An 11,098-nucleotide genomic window follows, 5' to 3' on the forward strand; every position below is an offset into this window, starting at 1 on the left:
AGTTCTGGAGCCTGCGATTGGCTGTGGGTCAAAACCGGGGCGGGGCTGCAGGCGGAGGCCGGGGCGCTGGAGCCGCGCTGATGGCCTTAGCCAGGGAATTTCAATTTCGAATGAGGCTGAGGGAGGCGGTGGCACAGCGGCCAGACGGGGAAGTGAGATGCAGGAGGAGGAGGAGGAAGCCCGCCGAGGAGGTAGGAAAGCCCTACAGGCGCCGCCGGCAAAGTTGGTGCCGGGACAGAGCAGCGCTGGATTTTTTTTTGGCGGGCTTTGCTGTTGTCTCCGAGAGTGAGTGAGGCGGCACTGGGGAGCCGCCTCCCGCCGCTTCCCTTCCTCTCCTCGGCTGCATCCGGGAGGTGGGCGAGCGAGCGGGCGAAAGGGACGCGGAGTGAGCCTGAGGGGGAAGTAGGCGAAGCGCAACAGCCGCTCTCTTGATGGAGCCGGGTTTCTCTTCCCTCTTCCCCCGTTTTCTCCTCATAGACACTCGGGAGGGTGCCTGGCTTTTGCTCAGTTCTGGCGGAGCTGCTCCCCGGGGGGCGGCCGGGAGGGAGGCGATGGCGACGGCACGGGTTTCTGCTCTTCCCGCTCTGCCGCCGCCTCCTCTCAGCCCCTCGTGATGTAGGGCTCCAGATGGAGTCGCCTCGCGGTTTGAGTAGGTGGGAGGGGAAATTTTTTGGGGGGGGGGAAGGTTTTCAAGCCTCCTCTGCCTGCAGTCCCGGTAGGGAGAGGCGGCGGCGAAGACGACAACAGCGCGGGTGGGGGGAAGAGCAGCTCTGAGGCGAAGATGCACGTCCGCTGGGGCTGCCGCCGCCTTCCTCCTCAGGAAATCCGCTGCCCTCCCTCAGCGCGAGGGGAAGGGACTCTGGCGCTGAGGAGGGAGGATGCAAAAGCAAAGCAGGGAGTTGGCGCTGCACCGCATGTTCCTGCCCCTCTCCAAAGCATGGGGTGGGTTGCAGCGTGTGGCATCCTGCCTAGCGGGGTTTGGGTGTGCGCAGGGCGGGAGAGGGAAGCCCTCTTTCCATCTGCAGGTTTTTAATCCCAGCAGTGGCTTTCTCCTTCCTGCTGAAGGATTAGTTGAGCCCCCCCCCCCGGAAGCCGTCAATCCCCACCTTTTGTTCAAATTTCCCTCGTTTACATCCCCTCCCACACACGCGCCACAACGCAGGAATGTGATCCGCGTGGGGGCGGGAATGGGCTTACATTATTACAAAAAACAGTAATAATTGAATGCAGTGACAATAATTTATGATAATAAAGAGTGGCCACATAGTCCTACAGACACAACCGGCCCTTTGAGGGTGACCAAACTGCTGATGCGGCCCCCGGTGAATTTGAGTTTGACACCCCTGGCGTAGTCCATCATTTTTGTCTGCCTGCTCAGAAGCGACTTTTGATGCTGCTCTGCCCAGTTCCAAAATGGCTGCAGTGCGACTTCTGGCACGGCGGTCATTTTGGAACTGGGCAAAGCAGCACCAAAAGTCGCTTCTGAGCATGCTCCGCCCATTTCCAAAATGGCGGCAGCACTACCTCCGGTCTGCTACTTCCGGCCCGGTCCCTTATTTCTCCGACAGCAACTTGGCAGGTATGGAAGGGTGTCAAATCCGCGTACGCAGTGTGAACATTTATATATATATATATAGATTTTGCAACGATTATATTAAAATCTCCCAGCAGTGGCAAGAGCATGTGCAGAGTGCCGTTGCCCAGAACAACCCCATGGAGGCTCCTTCACCGGACAGAGCAGGACACAGAAGAAGATTCCATTTCCATTTATTGCTAGACCACCCAATCCCCTGGAGGTTTAAAAATCACCATATGCAAAACGCAGAATATGCAAATGCAGAATATGCAAAAATCATCAATGGAAGAAAAATAATCAGCCCTCTCCCCCCCCAAAGAGAACCCTATTATTATTTATTAACTTGTAGCAAGAACGATAGATAGATAGATAGATAGAGGTAGATGTAAATGTCATGTAAATGCTAAATTTCAAAATTCAACGAGAGAACCTTTGGTAAATTACAAGATCAAATATATCCAGAGCGTTCCCCTGATCCACCTAGCTGATATCTCCTTCCCCAGAAGACGTGAGTGGACTTCTTCGGAAGAAACTCTGCTCTTCATCATGCTGCTCCCCACTAGGTCCTCTTATCCCAGGACGGTCCTGAGTTTGAGTCCCGTTCGATCTCCAACAGACTGAGAGGGAAGGAGTCCCCAAGTTGGAGTTAATCAGTTGGGGGTGGGATCTCAAGGACAAGGTGGGCCACCAACTTTGGAGAAGCTTCTTGAGGTCTTGGTGGACCACCAACTTGGGAGAAGGTTCTCCAGGTCTTGGTGGACCACCAACTTTGGAGAAACTTCTCAAGGTCTTTGTGGGCCACCAACTTTGGAGAAGCTTCTTGAGGTCTTGGTGGACCACCAACTTGGGAGAAGGTTCTCGAGGTCTTGGTGGACCACCAACTTCACCTGAGCCTCACCAAGTTAATTTCAAGAGGGAGGAATGCCAGGTTCTGCTTTGAGGGAGGAGGAACCAGAAGGACCTGGGAGAAGGATCTCAAGGTCTTGGTGGACCTTCATCTTCCGGGCTTGGGGGTCCTCAGGACAGGGTGGCCGGACCTTCAGGGGCCGATGGGACTCGAGGTTCTGGAGCTGTTCTGGACTGGCCAAGTTCTTAAGCAGGTGGTTCTCTCGTTGCAGGCGCCCGTTCTTCTCCAGAAGCTCCCGGATCTGGTCCTTCAGGAGGTCCACCTCCTCTCGCACAGTGTAGACCAGATGGGTCTTCACCAGTTCCTGCCAGGGAGAGATTGGGGTTGAGTCAAGGGCAGGAATCTCAAGAGGAATGGGTGCAGAGTGGACCTTACCTTCCAAGTCCCGGACTGCAGAATCCGCGACTGGCAGCCGTGTGACACCAAAAGTTGCATCGACGTAACTTCCGGTGTCGCTTTGCCCTTCTATGGGCACCAAAAAATGGCCGCCGGTGGCTTCAAAAGTCGCCTGTACGCATGTCAGGAAGTGCGTTGACACCAACTTCCGGTGTCGCCCCGCCCATCTATGGGCACCAAAAATGGCCGCCGCCGACACCGGAAGTCACGTCTATGCACTTCCGGACATGCGTAGGTTTCCATGATCAAGATGACAATTTTACCCAAAATCCTTTTCCTATTCCAAAACATCCCTATCATCATCGGAACAAAATACTTAAAAGAGTGGCAAAAGGATTTAGCTGATTTTATATGGCAGGGCAAAAAGGCAAGAATGAAGATGGAAATTTTAAAGAATTCAAAGGAACTCGGCGGATTTGCCTTACCGGACTTGGAAAAATATTTTGAGGCAGCCTGCTGGATCTGGATAAAAGATTGGTTGACCTTAGGAAAACCTGATATCTTGGAGATAGAGGGAGTAAGCAAAATTTATGGGTGGCATGGATATCTATAATATGGAAAGGGAAAGAAAAACAAAGAATTCCAAAATCATATTATAAGAAGGGCCCTATGGGAGGTGTGGGAGAGAACTAAAGGAAAAATAATAGAGAAAACTCCCTGGTGGACATCACCAGTGGAGGCAAATGCCACCCTAAAATGTTATGCAAGACAGGTATGGCCCACATACAGAGAATTAACAGACAACGTTAATTGAATTATTAAACTTAAAGAATATGAAGAACTTAAGGTTAAAGGATTATCGTGGCTCGAATACTTCCAATTGAAAGCAACTTTTGATAAGGATATTAAAACGAGGGGGTTTGGTGAAATAAATACAAGGTTTGAGAAAGAAATTTTCAATACTAATGATAAAAATCTTTCGAAAATGTACAGGGTACTAAGGGAACCTGAACAAGAGCAGGAAATAAAGGATAAATATATTACAAAATGGGAACAAGATCTAGGATATACGATAGACTATACTAAATGGAAAGAATTTTGGGAGAAACGAATTAACTTTACAGCCTGTTATACATTAAAAGAGAATTTTATGAAAGTATACTATAGGTGGTACCTAACGCCAGAAAGAATAGCAAAAATAAATAAAAGCAGTAACAACAAATGCTGGAAATGTCAACAGGCGATAGGGACAACGTACCATTTATGGTGGTTGTGCCCTAGAATAAAAAAGTTTTGGGAGATGATTCACCAAGAAATTCAAACATTAATTAAGACACCGTTTAGCAAAAGGGCAGAGCCATATTTACTAGGAATTCTCAACAGCGATATACCATCAGATAAGATCAACATTTTCCTATATGCAACAACAGCAGCTATGATGATGATTGTGAAAGTCTGGAAAGAACCTATTATACCAACGAAAGGGGTCTGGATTGATAAGCTTTGTGAATACCTGGAGCTAGCCAAACTAACAGACTTGATACGTAACAAACCTAGAATAAAACCAAAATCCAGTGGGAATGTCTAAACAAATATTTAAGGAAATTAGGAGTGGGGAAGGAAACATGGTTGTGTTTAGAATAACTATGCAGGGTAAATGTATAAAAAGAAGTTTAAAGTGCTTCGTCTCGTAGTATATGTAACCGTGATTGTTATTGAGAGGACAACTGTATAAAAGTTTTGAAAGGTTTATTTCTGTGTTCAGTGCGGTGGAAGTACTGTAACAAATGTAGATAAGAGATGACTGTTGATACAGTCCTTCTTTCTTTTTTCTTTTCTTTTCTTTTCTTTTCTTTTCTTTCCTCCCCCCCCCAATCTCTCTTTTCTTTTCTTTTTCTTCTCCTTTTTTAACTTTCTACTTCTTTCTCTTTCCCTCCCCTTTTCTTTTTCTTTCTTTATTGCATATTAGTCTTTTTGGGATTTTAAACGTATGTAAACGTTATGAAAATTGAATTTATATACTGTATATATATGTATGTATTGTTCTTTGCAATAATAAATATATTTTTTAAAAAAAGACATGCGTAGATGCAACTTTTGAAGCTGGTCGGCGGCCATTTTTGGTGCCTATAGAAGGGCAAATCGGAAAGGAAAAAAAGGGCCGCCGGCAGGAGAAAAATGGGAGGCGAAGTGATACGGGGGACCACCGGGAAAAGGTAAGTAAAAACGGGGGTTTCCTGGGGGAAACGGGGTACTTGGCAGCTATGGAGTGGACAGGCACCAGCCCCCTCAAGGCGAGACTCACCAGGGCCTGCTCAATCTTGTCGCCGATGGCTCTCGAATCTGGATCACTGCAGTGAGAGAGGGAAAGAAGAAGGGAAAGCAGAGTGAGACCCGGATCGGCTCCTTTTCTGAGGGCCACTAGGTGGGGCTCTAACCCAATGTTCTAACCCAGGGAATTCCACACCTATGCCCGCCTGCACCCACTGCCAACCTCATCTCTGCATTGCAGCAGGTTGGGCTAGATGACACTGGGTGTCCCTTCTCTTGGGGGATTCCTTCATTGCAGGGGGTTGGGCTAGATGACCCCCCAGGGTCCCCTTCCCTTCTCCATCATTCTGGGATCACCACACGCCTTTTCCTCGCTCCCTGGCAAGAGATCGGGGCTTGGCTGCCAGCAGACGCAGGACTAGAAAAACAGGAAGCGGCTTTGAGAGATGCCTCAACTTCGGGGGCACGTCGAGATTACATAAGGAGGGAGCAAAACATGTTGTGGGTCAGACTGTGCCAAAAACCTCCCTTCTAGCACCCTCTCCTAGCCCGACCCCAAAAAAGCAGGAATCCCCCAAGAGAAGGGACGCCCATTGTACATTTTTAATTTTCACTGTGTCTTTTTATTGTGATGTCTTTTACTTTCTTATGATGTCTTGCATTGTGTATTTTTAATTTTTATGTATTTCCCCCCCTAATGCATTTCTTTTTAATGCATTTTTATGATTACGTAGTTGATAATGTATTTTTATTTTTACATGTTTTTTATTTTACTTTTATATGTTTTATTTTACTGTAATGTCTTTTATTTTATTTTATTTTATTTATTTTTTTAAATATTAAAATTAAACTTTATTACAATATACAACATTTATCACAAAGTAAAATAAACTTCACAATAAAAAGTGATTATAACAAATATTACATTTGACTATTTTCATTTCTCTGAAATAGAAATAGCTTCCCCCCTTTCCCCCTCCCTCACCATTTCCCCTTACCCTTGACTTCTCAGCCTGATCCGAACTTATCCTTTATTCTACCAGTTTAACCATTTTCTACATACCTTATTCTAACATCAATATTGTTTCTTTTTTATTATATATATGCATCATATTTTCTATCGTCTATTACCTTTCATCATTCCATTCCATACCTAATACATAAAACTGAACCTTATATAGTGGAGATATAATCCAATTATATCTCCAATTACTGTAATGTCTTTTATTATGAAATAGAAGGGCCAACAATTATATAATCCAAAATTATAAAACTGAAACTAAGATATTTTTCTTTTATTTTAGGTAAGGTAAAGGTAAAAGGACCCCTGACCATTGGGTCCAGTCGTGACCGACTCTGGGGTTGCAGCGCTCATCTCGCATTATTGGCCGAGGGAGCCGGCGTACAGCTTCCAGGTCATGTGGCCAGCATGACAAAGCCGCTTCTGGCAAACCAGAGCAGCATATGGAAACGCCGTTTACCTTCCCCTATTTATCTACTTGCATTTTGACGTGCTTTCGAACTGCTAGGTTGGCAGGAGCTGGGACCGAGCAACGGGAGCTCACCCCGTCGCGGGGATTCGAACCGCCGACCTTCTGATCAGCAAGCCCTAGCCCTAGGCTCAGTGGTTTAACCCACAGCGCCACCTGGGTCCCCATTTTAGTGTTATCCAAATTTGTTACAGATTTCTATTTTTGTCACAAAAAAACAAGGAAAATCTAGGCCAACCCCCTGAAACACAGGAATCTCCATACAAAAAGGGATACCCAGAGTTATCCAGACGTAACCCCCCAAAGCAGGCAGCTCCGTATGGAAAAATCTAACCCACCCAAAGCATCGGATCATCTGATAATGTTGGCGTGCGGACCTCGAACCCGCCACCTCCTCCTCCTCTCCTGGGAAGAAGAACACGCCGTTCTCTTCCCCACCTCTCCTGATCCAAATTTTTTTTCTCCCTGCTTGGCAGGCGGCCAGTTCCAGCTGCTGGGCGGATCCTGCTCCTGGCAGGACTCCCAGTTCCCGGCCAGCCAGCACACCAGGACACGAACCCGAGGTGGTAATCTCAGGAATGTCAACATTGGAGGACGAAGCTGGAAGGGGCACTCAGGGTCACCTAGTCCAACCCCCTGCCATGCAAGCGTGCATTTTTATTTTTATGTCTTTTATGATTTTTTTTGTTTTTAATGTATTTCCTTATCTACCCTGTTTTTCCAAAAATAAGACGTAGCCATAAAATAAGCCGTAGTGGGATTTTTAAGCATTCAAGGAATCTAAGCCCGAAAATCATAGAATCATAGTTGGAAGAGACCACAAGGTCAGCTAGTAGAATCATAGAATCATAGAGTTGGAAGGGACCCCGAAAGGCCATCCAGTCCAACCCCCTGCCAAGCAGGAAACACCATCAAAGCATTCTTGACATATGCCTGTCAAGCCTCTGCTTAAAGACCTCCAAAGAAGGAGACTCCACCACACTCCTTGGCAGCAAATTCCACTGCCGAACAGCTCTTACTGTCAGGAAGTTCTTCCTAATGTTTAGGTGGAATCTTCTTTCTTGTAGTTTGAATCCATTGCTCTGTGTCCGCTTCTCTGGAGCAGCAGAAAACAACCTTTCTCCCTCCTCTATATGACATCCTTTTATACATTTGAACATGGCTATCATATCATAGAATCATAGAATCCTAGAGTTAGAAGAGACCACAAGGGCCATCCAGTCCAACCCCCTGCCAAGCAGGAAACACCATCAAAGCATTCTTGACATATGTCTGTCAAGCCTCTGCTTAAAGACCTCCAAAGAAGAAGGAGACTCCACCACACTCCTTGGCAGCAAATCCCACTGCCAAACAGCTCTTACTGTCAGGAAGTTCATCCTAATGTTTAGGTGGAATCTTCCACCTATTTAAATAAGCCATAGTGATAGGCGCAGCAGCAATGCCCGCCATGGCAGGAGGAGGAGGAGGAGGAGGAGGAAGAAGAAAAAAAGACATCCCCTGAAAATAAGCCATAGTGTTGTTTTTTGAGGAAAAATAAATATAAGACGGTGTCTTCTTTTCGGAGAAACACGGGTAATAGGAGGGACACCCAAGGTCAACCAGTCTAATTACCTTCCGACACTGCAACCGTAGGATTGCAGTGTCATGATAGCCATGTTCAAATATATGAAAGGATGTCATATAGAGGAGGGAGAAAGGTTGTTTTCTGCTGCTCCAGAGAAGCGGACACGGAGCAATGGATTCAAACTTCAAGAAAGAAGATTCCACCTCAACATTAGGAAGAACTTCCTGACAGTAAGAGCTGTTCGGCAGTGGAATTTGCTACCAAGGAGTGTGGTGGAGTCTCCTTCTTTGGAGGTCTTTAAGCAGAGGCTTGACAGCCATCTGTCAAGAATGCTTTGATGGTGTTTCCTGTTTGGCAGGGGGTTGGACTGGATGGCCCTTGGGGTCTCTTCCAACTCTATAATTTTATGATTTCTTCCCTCGTTTTACGCAAAGATTCAGCCTTGCTGGCATCACCTTCCTATTGACCAACCCGGCGAATTCATTTCTGGAATCATGACTGAATCATCAAAATCACCATCACGCTGGGGAAACCCAGCCAGACAGGCGGGGTATAATTATTTATTATTATTATTATTATTATTATTATTACCCGCCTTTTGGCTGCCCCCCCCAAACCCGCCTATTCTATGATTTCATCTTGCCCTGGTGCTGAGGTGCGGAGATCGCCCCGGCGCCCCCGCCCTTGCAGCGCACAGCATGGCTTCCGTGCGGCTTTGCCATGCAGCGCCCCGCCTACCGGCTCAGCGCTCTGGCGCCCCGCGCCACCGGGACTATACCTAGAGCCAGCCCTGTATTTCACGGTGCTTTACTTGGGGTTGGACTAGATGACCCCCAGGCCTCCTCTGAATCCACATCCCCATTCCTCGGGGGAATCTTCCAGCTGCTTCTGGGGTCCCGACGTGCGGCAAGACCCGCCCAGACCCGCTCGCACAAACAACACGTGTTGGCTGGCGTGCTTCCTGTTGCTCCGGGGAAACGCCCACTCGGCGACAGCCAAGGATGCAGAACCGAAAAGGACCGTAATCTCAGGTCTGTCAACATTGAAGGATCATAGAATCATAGAGTTGGAAGAGACCCCAAGGGCCATCCAGTCCAACCCCCTGCCAAGCAGGAAACACCATCAAAGCATTCTTGACATATGCCTGTCAAGCCTCTGCTTAAAGACCTCCAAAGAAGGAGACTCCACCACACTCCTTGGCAGCAAATTCCACTGCCACTGGATGAAGCTGGAAGGGGCACCCAGGGTGATATAGCCCAACCCCCTACCATGCAAGCGTGCCTTTTTTATTTTTATGTCTTTTTATTTCTATGTCTTTTCGTATCTACCCATCAGTGCTGGTAGAAGCGGACACGGAGCAGTGGATTCAAACTACAAGAAAGAAGCTTCCACCTCAACATTCCTGACAGTCAGAGCTGTTCGACAGTGGGATTTGCTGCCAAGGAGTCTCCTTCTTTGGAGGTCCTTAAGCAGAGGCTTGACAGGCACATGTCAAGAATGCTTTGGTGGTGTTTCCTGCTTGGCAGGGGGTTGGACTGGATGGCCCTTGTGGTCTCTTCCAATTCTATGATTCTTGACAGATGGCTGACAGCAATGCGTGGCCGGGTCAGCTAGTAGAATCATAGGGGGTTGGACTGGATGGCCCTTGTGGTCTCTTCCAACTCAAGGATTCTAGGAAGAACTTCCTGACAGTAAGAGCTGTTCGACAGTGGGATTTGCTGCCAAGGATTCTATGATCCAGCCCCCCCCCGCCCCCAAGCCCTCCTCTCTCAGCTCCAGCACCCAGGAGGACAGGTGGCCCAACGACCCCTAGCGGCACCCACCTGCGGAAGAAGAGGATGGAGAGGAGGGTCCTGTCGGCGGGGTCTCGCTTCTGGCAGACCAGCTGCAGCAAAGCTTGCTTGGGGGTGGCCCTGGGGAGGTTGCCCCGGGGCCCCCGCTGGTAGCCCCGTCGCCGGCTCTCCTCCTCGGAGAAGGTCGACATGGATGGCTCCCTCCCGCGCCCGGTCTCCAAGAGCCAAGCAGGAGATCTCAAGATGCCCCAAACCGAGATCTTCCTCTTGCCCAAGCAAGGAGAGGTCTCCTCTGAGCCACAGGAACCCAGCGATCTCCTGGGCTGGGCAAAGCCAGCCAACCCGCTGTCCCCGTGGTTAGGTTAGAGAGCTAGCTACCTCCTCCTTGGCACACACACACCCACACCCCGCAAGCCTTCGCCCGAGGTGTCTAACAGCCAGGGCCGTCTCTAGGCCTGGTCGCCAGGGGGCGCCCCAGCCACTAAGCCCTATGGCTCCTCCTCCGCTGCCGCCGCCGCCGCCTCCTCTCCCTCGCTCAAGCCGCTGTCATAGAACCAGAGAATCCTAGATCCTATAATCAAAGCATTCTTGACATATGCCCGTCGAGCCTCCGCTTAAAGACCTCCAAAGGAGGAGACTCCACCACACTTCTTGGCAGCGAATTCCACTGTCGGACGGCTCTTACTGTCGCCCCGCTCCGTTTTGCTTGCCCCGCCCCGCGGAGGGATGCTGCGCGCGCGACGCCAGCTGTGCGCACTTGGGCGGGGTGACTCCTACTTTCCTACTAGCCTTGGTGACTTGCCTTGCCCCCTTGGCTACTTGCCTCCTTGCCTTGGCTACTCTCGCTGCCACTTTGCCGTCTATCCTATTTGCCTTGGCTACTTGCCTACTTACCTTGCCTACTTGCCTTGGCTACTTACCTACTTGCTTGGGCTGGGCTATTTGCCTTGCCGCCTTGGCTACTTGCCTACTTCCCTTGGCTACTTGGCTATCTTGCTACCTTGTCTACTTGCCATGGCTAGTTGACTTCCTGCTTTGGCTACTTACCTACTTGCCTTGGCTAGTTGCATTTCCACCTTGGCTACTTGCCTACTTGCCTTGGCTACTTGCCTAGCCGCTTTCGCTACTTGCCTCATTGCCTTGGCTACTTGCCTTGCCGCC

The 11,098-nt window shown here is 48.9% G+C and overlaps 1 protein-coding gene across 1 annotated transcript; it reads right to left on the minus strand.

Annotated features, from left to right (window-relative positions):
* Window positions 1–1,751: 1,751 nt before the first annotated feature.
* On the minus strand, window positions 1,752–10,665 carry LOC132591546 (protein bunched, class 1/class 3/D/E isoforms). The gene is made up of 3 exons (XM_060270627.2): window positions 9,968–10,665; window positions 5,125–5,170; window positions 1,752–2,787 (listed from the first exon to the last, which is right to left on the minus strand). The coding sequence occupies exons 1-3, from the start codon at window positions 10,126–10,128 to the stop codon at window positions 2,485–2,487; spliced, it is 510 nt and encodes a 169-aa protein (XP_060126610.1). The 5' UTR covers window positions 10,129–10,665; the 3' UTR covers window positions 1,752–2,484.
* Window positions 10,666–11,098: the final 433 nt, after the last annotated feature.

The sequence above is a fragment of the Zootoca vivipara genome, chromosome Z2 (assembly GCF_965207765.1).
Source record: "Zootoca vivipara chromosome Z2, rZooViv2.hap1.1, whole genome shotgun sequence".
NCBI classification, from domain to species: domain Eukaryota; kingdom Metazoa; phylum Chordata; class Lepidosauria; order Squamata; family Lacertidae; genus Zootoca; species Zootoca vivipara.